Consider the following 17,525-nt stretch of genomic DNA (forward strand, 5'->3'; position numbering starts at 1 on the left):
TTTTTCACCATAATAAGCTAATTGGAGATCAGATGGAACATGGCACATGTATTTCATAAATTCTTACTGTTGTTATTATTGTTGTTGTTAGTATTATTATAGTATTCAACATTTTGCACTGCTCCCATCAAAAGTAGTTTGAATTTGAAATGAGTCTTTCACTTTTTTCTTCCATTCTTTACGAAACAGCTCAAAATGAAGTTTTATTTTACTTGAACAGAGTAAATCAAGTTTGCATACTTCTATTATAGTAGGAAGAGAGGAAAGTTACTTAAAATAATATAGTTTCAGAAGGCAAAAGTATTCTGAATTAGAAATGCTTAACCAAACTTTCTAGAAGAATGGAATATAGTTCAACATTAAGAATTTATCTAAATAAGCAGGAATATTCAGATACTGAAAAGTCTATATTGCATAATTCATTGCATTGTATAATCCTATAACATAATTGGATATATGAACTACTATACTAGTTAGGAGATTGGTATCTAAACAGTAAGGATTAATATGAATACAACAACAATTATGATAACACAACATGCATAGTAATCATGCATGCAGTTTTCAAGCAAAATATGTTTAATGTCTATAAGTAACATTGGGAAAGTTTTCTTTTTGAATCTTGATTATTGTTGTAAGCATATTGTAAGCAATATTGGTAAGCTTGCTGGATTCAGTGAACAAATATTAAATTCAGTATTGATATACAATAAGTAAAATATTTTAGTACTGTGTAAGAGACAGTCCAGGCATTGGTAAGCATTAAAAAAAACCTAATGGTTTTATTCTGATGAATATATTAATGTGTGGGAGGATTATTAAAGAATTAGTAATATGTGGTTTTACAAATTACTTCACTTTCCTTTTAATCCTCATATGTATGCATTGAATTTAATTGCACTCTTCATAGTTACTGTAAATTTGGGGGAAAGAAAAAAATGTTTGGCCAACTGCAATCCTTTAATTGGTATGCTGCCTAATGGTTGTGATTGAAGCATAAATTTATTCCTTCTAATGTAATTCTTTTTTTTAAAAAAAGGCTTCAATTTCTCAAAAATACATGTGGATAAAACATATGCAGAACTAAACAATGTTCAGTTCAATGCTTATATTCTTTGTATTTATTTATTTTTCACATTTTTAAACAGAGAGGGTGGTGTATAGTCAAGTGCTAGCTTTAAATCTAAAAAAACCCAATGTATTTAACTTAATCATATTTTGGTATATTAAATCTGGAAAGGGATGGAACTATCCCAAGATAATCTGATACACATATTCTCCTCTTAATCACATAACTGAGGTAATAAAGTAAAAATGTGACTATGGGTACAACCTTTTCATTTTACTTTATTTAATCCCAATCTCTCCCACCTCCCATTTTTGTTAATGGAAATTTATGGTCTCATTTTGGATATGTATTTATTATTTTAGTCTCTGTTCAATGTTAAAAGTGCTAAAGAGGAAAGAAGTTTTATTTTTCATTCAACTATAACATGGGCCCTCAAACTCTTCTGCTCATTTACCTCTTCATGAAGTTTCTGATTGTTCATTGACTCCAAATATTTATTATATGAAAATAACTGAATAAATACTACTTTATCTAATAATGTTACAAATTATAATAACAGCAACAGCAACCATTCTGGATGGACAGACAAACATACAGATTGATAGATAATAGATGATAGATAGACAGAAGCCACACAGGCAGAGAGGAGACAGACTATCTGATTCCAAAATAAATACCATTAAAATTGTTGTACAGTATAAATAACCCAGATGGTATCTAACCAATCCATAAGCAACATATACAAAATCTCATCCATCCATCCTTACATAGTCTGTCTCTCAAACACACATATATTGTGTGTATACACAGATAAAAATAAGGTATGCTTGTATGTGATTTCTGGAAATAAGCATCCCTGCATGTTTATGAATACCAGACAAATGAAATTGGGTAATGTGATATATATTCAATGGGAAAAAATGTTCATAAAGTTACAGAATTTCAAGGCCAAGGAGATTCATGGTTTTAAACTAGATTTTTACTGTTCTAGGCTTCTTATTCTCTTGGTAGATACTGAAGTCGTTTGGGTTTGGTTTAAAGAAAGTTCACACCAAAGTCAAAACTTGATTGATGGTTATATGGACATAAGTCCATATAAGGAACAATCATGATTGATAGGTATTATATGAATACATAGGTTGGAATCCTCCAAAGTTATCTATCTCATCTGGTTCCTTTAACAACAAAAGACAACCAAAAGCAGGATTGACAAGCTAATTCTTAATCAAAATATTGTTCTCCGATGCCACCAAATGTCAACACGTTATTCCCAGAAAAGCACCCTTTCTTAAATGCTTGCCTAACGAGATTGATCACTAGCAGTCTTCATAAGATATGCAAATACAGAGTAATTGAAATGCAAAGCATCATTAAACAAAAATGTTAAGATGGGTGCAATCAAGGCTCATAATTAGACTTTAAAAAGAATGCATCACTTTCACTGTCTGCACATGGGATTAATTCCCAAAGCAAAAGAGAAGAAGAAGAAGAACTGCAATATAAGGATCTGCTGTTACTGTTTGTAATAACTATCCCTGCAGCGATAGCTAAATATTATTCTTGGAAATATTTGAAGTTGAGAAAAACATTTTCTACTGAAGATTTATTATTGTAGAGTAGGAATGAGGACACCATTCTTGGTCAAGTTAGGATATTTCTTGGTCAAGGTAAGGCCATTTAGCTGAAATTAATCTCTAAATATTCCATTTATATGACCCTTGCACTTAATTTTCCAAACAATATTCTCTTTGGTGTAATTTAATATTTAAGTATTAAACTCAATATCAAAATATTGAATTTAATAATTAAACATTTGATTTCATTTTCAATGATACATTTTTTTTACTACAGAAGTGTAAGCACTTTGGGTATATCAACCTCTAAGAATTAATATTTGCCCTTTTAATAATTTCAATATCCCAAGGCTGTGGATGACCAGAAAAAACTGGTGTCTGGCATCCCCAAATTTATAAATTCTGAGAAAATGATTCTTTTTGGATTATCTGCTTAAATCTTAGAAATGTAAGGAAACACAGTACAGAACTCAATCTATAAAAAGTGTTACATAATAAAACTGCTATGTAGACTTCTTCATAAAGTCGGTATCTACAAGTATTAAGCTGTTTTATCATGGGAATAGGGCATTTTTTCCTCTATAGCTTTACAAATTGTCATAAGAAAGTGTATTACAAAGAACAATCTTTTAAGATTTAAGGTGGCATAGAATGGTACCATAATTATCACATAAAAAAAGAACATCTGCATAGCAATTATCATTATGGAATTATATTCTGTGCCATGGTGCAAAATATATTTTTCTGAAATCCTATCTCATTCAAATGCATTGCTGATTTAATTAATTAAGTGCATTTAGTACTTGCATTTTATTTGAAACCTCAAGGCAGCATTCATTCATTCATTCATTCATTCATTCATAATTTCATTCACACAATCACCTCTCAAGAAAGTAGAGTGGGCTGAGTGAAAAGGGGTATCTACAGCACAGACACTGATTTCAAAATGGTGCCCTGCCTGATGATGAAAACTTTGCGCCTTTTAAATATTACACGTACATAATCTTAATTTTTGATTGTTAAGGATGTCCCTCTGAAAGAATAATTGATTCAAAGTTGCACAGTTAGTTCCGGTGGTTGAACCAATTTTGAACCAATATCCAAGACATTAATATTGAAGATATTAACTGGTACATCTTAGCGGCCATGCAACACCAGCTATTAGACCATTCTCTATTGTAGATTGTGCACTGTATAGAAGATTGGACTAATTGACCTTGATGACTCTTCCAAGCCTATCATGATTTTTTTTACAGGAGTTTCCATACTTCTGTTGTGATTGTTTATATCAACATTCTTATTGTATCCATTTTTCACTCAATGGAAAAGCATCATTTTATTTCTTCCATTCGAGTCCATCCAAAAAGACTACTAATATGTTTCCCTACATCTGTTGATTTGCAAGATATCTTTGTTATCAGATATCTTTAACATGAATAAATATTTGGATTTTTCATGTGCGTGTTTAATAAATCTCTTTATTTGATTTTAAAATATTGTTACAAGATAAAGGAATTGAATTAAATTAAATACAATTAAAAATTAAAAGATGTGGTTGGAATCAATTCTGAATTCTATGAAGTATACTCCCAAATCATACTCTTACATGATAAGAGATTGTGAAACTGTTGATAATTTTGGACAATTGGACAACAAGCCAATGATTTTGTTCATTCTTTTTTTGACCCCAGAGTATCAAAGGAAACAATAAGTTTGTTTCTCAGCACTGAAGGACACATAGAATTGGCAAAAGAAAACAATTGTTTATGAAGCAGCCTCTTAATCTCAATTATTATGCTTGTTATTCTGATACTGCCAAGAGATAATGTATCAGCTCTTGAGAAGCTTTGATTTTGGCAAATATCCATATTCTACAGTATTCTACAACATTTCCATGATTTTCATTAATGTTATGCATGTCTTTAATCGTGTGCTTTAAAAATAACATTAGACAAAAGAATATATATATATATATATATATATATATATATATATATATATATATATATATATATATATATATATATATATATATATATATATATACACACACATACACATATATATACATATATATATATATACACACACATACACATATATATACATATATATATATATATATATATATATATATATATATATATATATATATATATATATATATATACCTTAATTGTTCACATAAATGAAGAAGTGTGCACATATCTGTATTAATATCATTAAAGTGGTAAAATCTGAGCTTTCATTTTTCAAAGGTTTTCTTCATCTACAGAAAAAGAGTTTCTACCTTTCTGTCTTACTCGCGGGTGATTTAACTTTTGCTTGCTTGTTTGTTTTTCTGGGGATTTGTTTTAAGTTCCATTATTTAAGATTTTATTGGTTTCATTTTACAACTTTAATAGCCCTCTGCAGTCTTCATAAACTCTGGATAGAGTACAATAAAGTCCGAAGGATGTAATAAAAACATAGACATCATAGAAAAAGAACCATTTACCTAACTAAAATCTCAATGCCCATTGGGGTCTGTCTGGTTATCCACCTCCTCCTCCTCCTCCTCCTCCTCCTCCTCCTCCTCATCATCATCATCATCATCATCATCATCATATCAATCTATTATATTTTTGTTTGTCTATCTATCATCTCAACTTAAGATCCTGCACACTCCTAATGCTGGTTGCTCTAGTTAATGCTGATTTTTTTTTATTTATACATCTTTCTGACACTTTGCACTGCTATGGCTGTCCTTGCTTTTCAAAGTTAAAAGGTTCTTTTCATGGAATTTAGAGTTTAAATAAGGCATGAGATAGCAGAGGTCCCTGGAGAAATTATTTACTCTGGATGCTGTACTTCTACCATTTGTCCAACATAGTTCAGTAACTTATTCTTCCTTTGGTCAAGAAATGGAAAGCAATTTTTCTTCTGTCAGATTGAGAATTGGAAACATACTGAAGAAAATGTCACTGCTGTCATGCATGTGGATGAGCATTTGTGTGTTCAGTTGCTGAACAAGCATTTCTATTGATTAGAAGCACAGTTGTATTTGATTCCGATGGTAAATATCATAACCTCACAACTTGATCATTCAACAGCAGCAACAGCAAAAGAATGTACATTGGTAAAATGATATGAAATTTTGGAGTTCCCCTGAATTGTGAATTGTTCATCAAATATTTATATTTACATTGGCATTTTAATGTACATTTGTGTGTATGACATCTCTGTTTTTAAAAGGAAGCATGACATTTCTGCAGAGAAAATATGATCAAATTTAGGAATCCATAACTCAGATTAATGACTTCAAAGAGACAGTGTGGTTTATAAATTATTTTACATTTTTAGGTTTCCAACAATATTTTGTAAGCTTGCTGAGGATCTGGAAAAAATAATGTCATTATAAATGGTTATGTCTTGTGTTTTTCCATCAGCATTTAATTTCTGCTGAGATTATTCCAAGTGGTAGTAGTGTGCTTACTAAAACCATTCAATTTCTTGTAAGAGCTGCAACATTGTGTGTAGATTTCAAGACTTCACTCAAAATTCAAACCTGATTTGATAGCTTTGACTGTGCAGTTAGGAGTCACACAATACTAAACATAAACAATAAAGTATAATTTCTTTTGAAGATGTTATAAAATGAAAACAAAGTCTAGTGGAACAAATCATAGCAAATATCATTCAAATTATGGTATCGGTCAGAACCAGTGGTGGGTTTCAAAAATTTTTAGAACCTCTTCTGTAGGTATGGCATGCTTTGTGGGAGTGGCTTGCCAGCCATGTGACCGAGTGGGAGTGGCTTGGCAGTCATGTGACTGGGTGGGCATGGCCAACTTCTAAAATGTGGTGAAACTCACTTAACAACGCTCTTGCTTAGCAACCAAAATGTTAGCTCAGAAACTCTGGCATTGAAGTGTGCAAGTCTTAAAGCTGTCAAGTTACAAGACCTTTGCACCCCTAACTCTTAATAAAAAAAACCAAGGGTGTTCAAGCTTGACAGCTTTAAGACTTGTGGACTTCAACTCCCAGAATTCTTCCTCCAGTCATGTTGGCTCAGGAACTCTGACATTGAAGTGTGCAAGTCTTAAAGCTGTCAAGTTACAAGACCCTTGCACCCCTAACCCTTTAGAAAAAAAATCCAGGGATGTTCAAACTTGACAGCTTTAAGACTTTAAGGTTTAGATAGGACTCTTAGAGGCAGGCGGGACGATAGGTGAGCCAGCCAATCAGTGAGCGGTGGGTGGGGCAAGCGTGGTGTGGACGGGCGGTGGGAGGGAGCTGGAACCGGTTCTAAACAGCACAGTAGATTTGTGAAACCTCTTCTATAGAAGAGGTTAGAACTGGCAGGAACCCACCCCTGGTCAGAACCATTCTCTTATAGCCTTTGGCATGACTGTTCTCACCATTGTTCCATTGGTCCCTTCATCCAAAACTCAGACATACAGTCCAGTACAAAATAGGCATATTTGTCTTTATATACTCCATACAGCTTTAATAAATTATTTTGGCTTATTGTGTCTTGTCATCCTATTTTTTGCAATTTAGAAATATGCTAAACCATATTCTCCTGAGAAAGATCATATGAGCACTTGGAGGTGTGTCATCTCCTTGGATTTTATTTCTTTAAGGAAGGTTACTTATTGAACTATTAACTTAGAAATGAGAGGCCATTACACATTCAGAGAATAATTACTTACTTTGAAACTACTTGGTTTGGAACAAAACGTACAAATGTGGATCTCATAAAAAATACAGACGGGTGGGCTTTATGACTTACTAGCTTTATTTTTATTTTTAGTGGTTTTATTAAGGCTTATATTAATTAACAACATTCCATTTATTCTCAAATTTAGCTGAAAATTATAATAGGTATACTGGAATCATGCAGATTTCTATATAACATGCTCTATTTGACTATTGCTGTTTAAGAGACCTAATTTAGTCAAGCACCTATCCATTTCAATTGAACAGTAAATTCCTTCAAACGCTCTTCAACACTTTATGTGGAAAATCTGTGGATTTAATATTTGGCCGACCAAATTATTATAAACTATCTCTGTCTTACTGTGTTCTCTTATTTCCATTCAGGCTTGAACACCTCATCCCACAAACATGCATCGGCGACACACCACCCTCCGGGAGAAAGGGAGGAGGCAGGCCATCCGAGGCCCAGCCTACATGTTCAATGAGAAAGGCACCAATTTGACATCCGAAGAAGAACGTTTCTTGGACTCAGCAGAATATGGCAACATCCCAGTGGTACGGAAAATGCTAGAGGAATCCAAAACATTGAATTTCAATTGTGTTGATTACATGGGACAAAATGCCTTGCAATTGGCAGTTGGCAATGAACATCTGGAAGTCACCGAACTTCTTTTAAAGAAAGACAATTTAGCAAGGGTTGGAGATGCCCTTTTGTTAGCCATCAGTAAAGGATATGTACGAATTGTGGAAGCAATATTGAACCATCCAGCCTTTGCACAAGGGCAGCGTCTCACTCTAAGCCCACTCGAGCAAGAATTACGAGACGATGATTTTTATGCTTATGATGAAGATGGAACACGCTTTTCCCATGATATTACACCTATTATACTTGCTGCACATTGCCAAGAATATGAAATTGTTCACATATTGTTACTGAAAGGGGCACGGATAGAAAGACCTCATGACTACTTCTGTAAATGCAATGAGTGCAATGAGAAGCAAAGAAAAGACTCATTCAGTCATTCTCGATCAAGAATGAATGCCTACAAAGGATTAGCAAGTGCGGCTTATTTGTCTCTATCTAGTGAAGACCCTGTCCTTACAGCTTTAGAGTTAAGCAATGAGCTGGCAAGACTAGCCAACATTGAGACAGAATTCAAGGTAATGTAGAAAACTTCTATATTTATATCTTTATTTTGTCCAATTGCTTTTGTGCTCTCACAATACTCCTTGGTCTAGATTAGATTATATGTTGGAATATGGAAGTGAAGTCTATTGGTATGCAGTATGAACAAAGAAGTATATTAGATTTTCTTATCTGCATTCTTTAGTTGTGACCTTGACTTGAGCCAGCCATCTGAAATACATATGCAATATATTCTTCCTATAAAGGAAACATGTCTGTATAAAATAAGTCAGTAACAGGAAATCTGATTTCAATCTTGTTTTCTTCTACATCTTTATGCTGAGAAAAGAATTTCCACTTGACAGGTTGACAGAATATAATGTTTTTATATTTTCCAGTTGTAAAAAGATGCATATTTTACAGACTGTTTAAAAAAAAAACTTGCTGTAAAAAATCACTGTGGCTGTCTGTATTTTATTAAAAAGTAAAGAGTTGAAGAGAGACTGCAAGGTTCATTCTTTAAAAAAAATGTAAAGTCTTCTTTTGATGTTTAGTCACTATCAGTTTATTATCCAGTCTTAAAATGACTTAAGGCACAGGACTGTTATGAGAAAGACAATGAGAACAGAATATTACCAATTTTGCTTGAAAGATTGCAAGTATTGAAATTAAAGCATGAACACTCCTATTTATGTGACTGCTTCCTTAATTTTGGGTATTCTTTGATATTAGTGGCTTTTAGGTCCCTGATTCATTTTGTTTTGGGATTGTGAGAATTGCATCTTGCCTATTGCTTCTGTTTATTGTGTACCTTTTTTGTGTGCTATTTGGAGCCAGGTACCATTCTGATGCTAGTGAAATGTGATTCATATAACCTAGAAGCTAGAGATGTCACACTTACTTAATGTCTAAGGATAACTTTTAGCTTGGTACTTGGATGGAGAGCATAGCACGACAATGAGATGTTGTTGTTGTTGCCTTGGGATACATTTGTTCAGACTACAACCTCAGTTTATAACCATAAAGGCCTTTCATTAGTACCCAGATAGTTTAAATGTGTTCAGATGGGCTTAAAATCATGCTTTCCTAAGGTTTAACTACCCCAGGTTAAACCAGGCATGAAATGCTCTAATCTTCGCTACCAGTTCGGAACTGGGAACTCACGCGTGGCGCTTCTGTGCATGCACAGTGTGTCTGTGATGATGTCTGGGTGGGTGGGCATCACTGCCACTACTGGTTCACCCAAATCAGGGCAAACTGGCAGAATACCACCTCTAAACCCTAAAATAGAAATGAGAAGGAGATATCAATCGTATTTAAAATGAAATGAGAGAGTCAGAATTGAGTGATAGGACACAAATACTGGAATATTTTGCCTATTTTACCTTTGATGGAGAAATCACTGACACGAGAAAGTCATGGCTGTTGGCACAAAGTAATCAAGAAGCCTGATTTCTGCTAGATTAAAGAGAAAGTGAAGTAAGTTTCATGCAATGAAAATGACTTCAGGCAGGACTGTTATGAGAAAGACAATGATAAGGGTATATTGCCAATTTTATTCGAAAGATTGCATGGAAATATTGGAATTAAAGCATGAAATCAAGGAGTGCAGGTCGTCCTTGTTTATCGACTGCCCCATATAGCGACTGTTCATTACAATAATGATGAAAAAGTAACTTTGTGACCAATCCTCACATTGCAAGGTCTGTAAAGCAAAAGAAAGCCAGGGTTAAGATTGTAAACATAAGTATAGTTTCTTTTAACAACTGCTTCGCTTTAAAATCAAGTTCCTGGTCCCAATTGTAGTCAATAAATAAGGATTATCGGTAGTTTATATTTATTTAATTAAACTGGAACCCTCCTTTATTGTTTTTACATATAACTCAAGGTAGGGAACATATCCAACATGCCTTCTTCCTCCTATTTCCCCCACAATAACAATCCTGTGAGGTAGATTGGGTGAGAGAGAGTGACTAGGCCAAATTTACCTTGGCTTTCAGGCTAAGGCAGGATTTGAAGTCATGGTCTCCCTCTTACTAGTCTTGTGCCTTACCCATTACACCAAACTTACTCTCTCTGCTTTATATCCTCACATTTAAGAAAAGTAGCATGGAACGTTCCAGTTGAAAAATTGGTTTTGAACAAGTTAGTAGCATTTGCAAACTTGATCAAATTATATTAAAATTAGCTGGTCATTGACTTACAACCATTCATTTAGTGAATGTTCAAAGTTATAATGTCATTGGAAAAAGTGACCTGGCCATTTTTCACGCATGCAGATCCCCATGATCACATGATCAAAATTTGGATACTTGGCAACTGGTTCATATTTATGATGTTTGCAGTCTCCCGGGGTCATTGATCACTTTTTGTGACCTTCTGACAAGCAAAGTCAATGGAGAAGCCAGATTCACTTAACAACCATGTTACCAACTTAACAACTGCAGTGATTCACTTAACAATTATAGCAAGACAAATCCTAATATGGGGCAAAGTTCCCTGAACAACTTTCTTGCTTAGTAATGGAAATGGTGGGCTCAATTGTAGTCAGACGTCAAGGACTACTTGTATAGTATCTTTTGTAAATATTCAGAATTAGGAGTAAAACTGACTTTAAGGAGAAGAAGTGAGGTAAATGATGATACAGATAAATGCAATGATGCTGTTTAATATTACACCATTTGGATTCATATTTTTCAGGGTAATGTAAGCAAAGACTTGTAAGTCCTGTCAAATATTTTACATTTGGGCGATGTCATTTTTAAGTGTGTGTGTGTGCGCGTGTGTGCATGTGTGTGTGTATGTGTGTACTTTCAAATTTTGACTCCTGGTGACTGGTCCATGCTGTTTCCTTGTCAAGCTTGTTTGTAAGCCATTTGCCATTGCAACCATCCTAGAGCTTAAAGCCATATTGGTGAACCTATGGAACGTGTGCCAGAAGCACCATGCAGACCCATCCTGCATGGGATGCATGGCATTGCAGGCTCCTCTTCTGTGTTCCTGTGGCTACCTGTGCTCTGGCCAGTTGTCCTTCACATGCACAGGAGCGCCGAAACCCAGAAGGTCAACGTTCCATTGCGTATGCACATGCCGGCACCTGAACGTATGGGTGTCCGACATGTGCATGCGTGATGGCCAACTGTTTGTTGGATGTGCACACATGCTGGAACATGGAAGTTTAGGTGCCGACATGGACATGTGTGATGGAATGCTGCTTTTCTGGATTTCGGTGCTGCCGCGTGGCTACGTATGAGGCTACACATTCCTTGCAGTGTGGACAGTAAGGCTACCCATTCCTTGCAGGATGGTTTTGCGTGCCATTTCCGGCATGCAGATCAGCACATGGTGACCAAAAAGTTTAGCCTTCACTGGCTTAGAGAAAATGTGACTGGCCCAAGGTCACCAAACTTACTTTGTAACTAAGGCAGGATTGCTGGTTCTCCTGATTTTTAAGTACCATTAACCACTGCACCAAACTGGTACCTATAAAAATATTATAGTTTTTTAAAAACATCTTTTTTAAAGAGTCTTTTTTTTAATCTTCCTGAATTGCACCTGGGTAAGATTGGAAGGATCTGCTTTGCAATGAATTATTACAGATTATTTTTGAAGATCAGTTAAGAAGGTGCTTCTGTATTCTTGTTGATGCCATAAATGTTCCCTTGCAATGGTCTGTTGACCCAAATTCTATGTGATATGCAAGTCGTCTTTGACTTACAACCTTTTGTTGAGCCACCATTTAAATTTACAATGGCCCTGGAAAAAAGTGGCTTACAACTGGTCCTTGCATTTACTAACCATTGCAATATCCCCACAGTCACGTGATCAAAATTCAGGCACTTGGCAACCAGCAGTGCATTTACAATGGTTGCAGGATCCCAGGGCCATATGATCACCATTGGAGACCTGCCCAGCCAGTTTCTGACAAGCAGAGTCAGTGGGGAAAGCAGAATTAATTTAACAACTGCAGTAATTTGATTAACAACTACGGCCAAAAAAAATAGTTGTAAAAATCAAGTGTGACTATTGCCTACCTAGCAACAGAAATTCTGGTTCCAATTGTGATTGTAAGTAGGGCTACCTGTATAAATCACCAATGGGAAAGAAAGTTGTGAAAGTTTTTGGTATGATGGCTAAGGGTGCTAAGGATACCTAATTCTATTTCTTGTTTCCATCCAAACCTAAGGAAACTACTGAAATTTAGAATCAGTGTTTGATAATGATGCTTGATTGGGGGTGTTGGTTAAACAAATGAATCTCTATTCTATTCCCAAAGATCTAACTCGTAGATTCAGTGTAAGCAACTTTCTGCTTATTTTCAGTGTAAGCAACTTTTTGTTCAGAAAGAGTAAGCATAATAAGCCAAAGAAATTAAAAAGCATAAGATGAAAAGGGAAAGATAATAAAGATAAAAAAGAGTTTACATAAAATCATTCATTAAAATGCTCTACACCTTTTAATCCTTGAAAACCATCCAAGCTTCTACCTCATTTGTACACTAATTCATATATTCCTTTTGAGTTTTGTTTTGTTTTGAAATTTCCCCTCTTTCTTTTTCAGGCTGCCATTAATTTATCCAATCATGACTTTATTGGTCTCTCCTTTTTTTCTCTTGACCTTCATTTTTCCATTATAAACTTATTTTTTTCATTCAGTCATCATTCATTGTCTTAATATGACCAAAGCATTTATTCACATTTGCATTTAATTCATGTTCATTCAGCACTTCTCAAACTCATTTCTTCTTGCTTTACAATACCTACCTCTTAAGTAATCCCTTGACACTATATTTAATGTGCTTTTATGTTTCTCTTGACTTATTCAATTCTCATTTTCTTATAACAAAAAGGGCAGAAGAAAGCTCTTATACAATGGGTCTGGCACCAGCATTGATAGCTTCCATTTTCATGTCACTCTTCAACATATCACTGAGATAAATCTGTAAAAAAAAAAAAACTTCTTCCAGTATTCTCTGATGTCAGTTCCATCCCAAATAATTTCCTTTAAATTTCATTCACTCTCCCGATGGTTGTTTAGTTAGAACTTTTTACTGATTCTGAAAAGATTTTTTAAAAATATGTAATGTTGTTCATTTGTTTATTGGTTTTATATGCCGCCCAATCCCGAAGGACTCCGGGCGGCTCACAATAAAATGGGGGAGGAGATAAATAAGACAATACAAACAATATTAAAATACACAACAGTCACAAATGGAGCGGGGCTGGCTATTTCAACAGCCCCCAGCCTGCCGGAACAGCCAGGACTTAGTAGCTTTATGGAAGGCCGGGAGGGTAGTAAGGGTCCGGATCTCCACGGGGAGCTCGTTCCAGAGGGCCGGAGCAGAAACAGAGAAGACTCTCCCCCTCCCCCGGGGGGTCGCCAGCCGACATTGGATGGCAGATGGGACCTAGAGCCTTCTCTGGCCGAGCCTGTGTGATTGAATCAGTCTTTGGGAGATAATCGGCAGGAGGCGATCTCTCAGGTACCCAGGTCCGATGCCATGCAGGGCTTTATAAGTAACAACTAGCACCTTGAAGCGAGTCCGGAGACGGATGGGCACCCAGTGCAGCTCGCGGAGGATAGGTATAACGTGGGTGTACCTAGGTGCACCCACAATCGCTCATGCGGCTGCATTCTGGACTGCATTCTGGACTAGCTGAAGTCTTCGAACACTTTTCAAGGGCAGCCCCATGTAGAGCGATGTCAAAATACTTCTGCAGTTTCTCTGCTTGATTTTATTTGAATTGTTCTGTGATCTCTTTGATTGCATTCTTTGCAACTACAAATTTCACTATATAGAATAGAATAACAGAGTTGGAAGGGACCTTGAAGATCTTCTAGTCCAACCCCCTGCTTAGGCAGGAAACCCTACACTACTTCAAATGGTTATCCAACAACTTCTTAAAAACTTCCAATGTTGGAGCATTTATAACTTCTGGAGGCAAGTTGTTCCACTGATTAATTGTTCTAACTGTCAGGAAATTTCTCCTTAGTTCTAAGTTCCTTCTCTCCTTGATTAGTTTTTACCCAATGCTTCTTGTCCTCCCTCAGGTGCTTTGGAAATTAGCTTGACTCCCTCTTCTTTCTGGGAGCCCTGAGATTTTGGAACACTGCTATCATGTCACTCCTAGTCCTTCTTTTCATTAGACTAGACATACCCAGTTCCAGCAACCATTCTTTATATGTTTTTATATACCGATTATATGTTTCTCTCACTCTAATTTTTGGCAGTACTCATTCTGATATTATTTTGACTTCAACCCACAACCTCATTCACTCCATCATTCTGTAGAGTATTCTTTTTTGTACTTCTCATTAGCATAACTCCAGACATTTCTCTGGCACCGTGTAACATAATTATTTTCATTCTGTTCCAAACAGCTTCTACATCCTCTTTCCTAATGTCAATTTCCGATTCATTCTGTGGGAGATAATTTACCTTTGAATGCTTTTTTAATTCAAGCATACGTTCTTTTCTTGCAGATATTCTATTTTTCTTCTCATTTCTTTCACTTTATTCCTCTTCTTCAATGCCTATCTTTTCCCAAGAGCCTCTCTCACCGCTAGAAAAAAATGGTATTCTTCATTAATTCTGTCAACCTTTTATCATAAGCCACTAATCAATGGTGCACTTAGATGTATATTAATTCCTTTTCCATATATGCATGTGGATAGATTTATTCTGGATTGCATTCAATCAAAGTATTACCCAATTTTTCTCAAAACCCATCTCTAGTTTTTCCATTATCATCATTCGCTGCAGCTTGATGATGATGATGCTATCCATTCAATCATGTCTGATTGATTCTATGGAGCAGCTCTGTCCACATTTTTCAATCTTGTACAGCTCCTTTCAGTTGCTTTATGGTTTGGCTGGTGTCGGATTGGATGGTGTCTGGCCATTGTGTATTTGGTGGCCTCGTTTCCTTTTACCACTGACCATTCCAAGCAGAATTGCCTTTTCCAGTGGGTTTGATTTCATGACATGGTTGAAATAAGTAAGGTAGAATCAATCATCAATTATTTAGATGAGATGATAGATGGGGAACTCATCAAATTTGCAGATGACACCAAGCTAGCAGGAATATCCAACACTCCAGAAGATAGGTTTAAGATACTGAAGGATCTTGATAGACTTGAACATTGGGCGCTATCTAACAAAATGGAATTCAATGGTGAAAAAAGTAAGGTTCTACATTTAGGCAAGAAAAAACAAATGCATAGGTACAGTATAGGTTGTACCTCATTCAATAGTAGTAACTGTGAGAGGGATCTTGGAGTCCTAGTGGACAATCATTTAAATATGAGCCAGCAGCGTCCTACAGCTGCCAAAAAAGCCAACACAGTTCTAGGATGCATTAACAGAGGGATAGAATCAAGATCACATGAACTGTTAATGCAACCTTATAATGCTTTGATAAGACCATACTTAATCAGTGGAATAACCTGCCTCCAGAAGTTGTGAATGCTCCAACACTGGAAGTTTTTAAAAAGAGATTGGACAACCATTTGTCTGAAATGGTATAGGGTTTCCTGCCTGAGCAGGGAGTTGGACTAGAAGACCTCCAAGGTCACTTCCAATTCTGTTATTCTATTCTATTCTATTCTACTCTACTCTACTCTACTCTACTCTACTCTACTCTACTCTACTCTACTCTACTCTACTCTACTCTACTCTACTCTACTCTACTCTACTCTACTCTACTCTACTCTAGTCCATTCCAGTCCAGTCCAGTCCAGTCCAGTCCAGTCTAGAATGTTCTGATTTTGCCTTCCAGCAATATACACTCCACCCCTAGCTTGTTTGTCACCTTTGCTATACTGACGCACAACATGTAGCTAACATCAACCTATGGATTGTGTCGTGGAAAAATCCAATCAAAGAAATAGAAGACAGTAACACAAACCAATAATTCTTATTTTGAGATTCAGAGATTTATTTCACAAATAATTTGGAACATGAACAGCCATCATAACATCACTTACATAACATCATAACATCACTTACATTAATAACACACTGCAATGCGGTCCACTGACATAGCAGGTCCAGCAGGGACAGCTATAGGCCACTGGCTCTGAACTCATCTCAAGCCACACTTTTTATACTTTTCTGCACACATTTCAGAACTTACTTCCTTGTTCTTTCTTACTGACAGTCAGTTTCCACTTATACCCATGTACATCTAAAACCTTCATCTATCTGCTACTTTCAGTTCCTTATTTCTCATGATTTCATCCTTCTTATTCCAAATATACTCATGAAACTATCTACTTTGCACAAATTGCAATTGTTCAGCTGTTTACAAATATTTCTGCTACATTATGAAATCATCGTAGCTAAAGATAAATAGGCTATATTTTCATCTCCCACAGTTGCTACTTTTATATGCATTGATAACAATTTATATAATATCAGTGTATACTTTATGATGTTTATACTTTCAAATTTTAGCTCTTTATTCAAAATTATACATTCTTGTATTTAATCATCAGAATATATGTCATGGTAATGATTTAAGAGGTGAGAAGCTGCTGCAACGATGTAATGCTGGGAATGAGTCAGCAAGTTTTTTGGGCTAATATCACTTTAAGAGCCTGTAATAAGAAGAGATCCTGTTGGGGTGTATCTCTCTCTCCTGTGTGCTTTCATGCAGTAATTGCTGATTGCTGTTTGTTTGAGGTCTGACTAAAGTACATGTATGTATATATTCTTTGTAGCTAAAATCACTATTTAAATACAAACCTCTGTTTACTGTAATTACTCCTGAATTGTTTCACACAGTCACACTGTGCACACTCTGACAATATAACCCTCAAAATCTAACCATTTTAATTCAGTTCAATAACATATTTCCTTTTTCTGCTATACAGACAATACATTTTTGTACATTACTTTCCATTTGTTAATTCATTTTCTTTACCATTTATTCACACACACATGGATACACACACACACACACACACACACACACACACACACGTATATATACACACACTACTGGTATCCATTATGAATTTGGTCAATCAAGGCTTTCCCATAACGTATTTTAGT

The 17,525-nt window shown here is 35.5% G+C and overlaps 1 protein-coding gene across 1 annotated transcript in view; it reads left to right on the top strand.

Annotated features, from left to right (window-relative positions):
* Positions 1 to 7,752: 7,752 nt before the first annotated feature.
* The window catches only part of TRPC7 (transient receptor potential cation channel subfamily C member 7), a 138,999-nt gene continuing 129,226 nt past the window's right edge, over positions 7,753 to 17,525 (top strand). The window contains exon 1 of the mRNA XM_087709513.1: positions 7,753 to 8,505. Coding sequence (XP_087565639.1) covers positions 7,753 to 8,505 — 753 coding nt within the window. The remainder of the gene's footprint in view (positions 8,506 to 17,525) is intronic.

This window comes from Thamnophis sirtalis, unplaced genomic scaffold (genome assembly GCF_051295495.1).
Source record: "Thamnophis sirtalis isolate CommonGarterSnake01/CBP01778 unplaced genomic scaffold, rThaSir2_p1.2 scaffold_3, whole genome shotgun sequence".
NCBI lineage: Eukaryota > Metazoa > Chordata > Lepidosauria > Squamata > Natricidae > Thamnophis > Thamnophis sirtalis.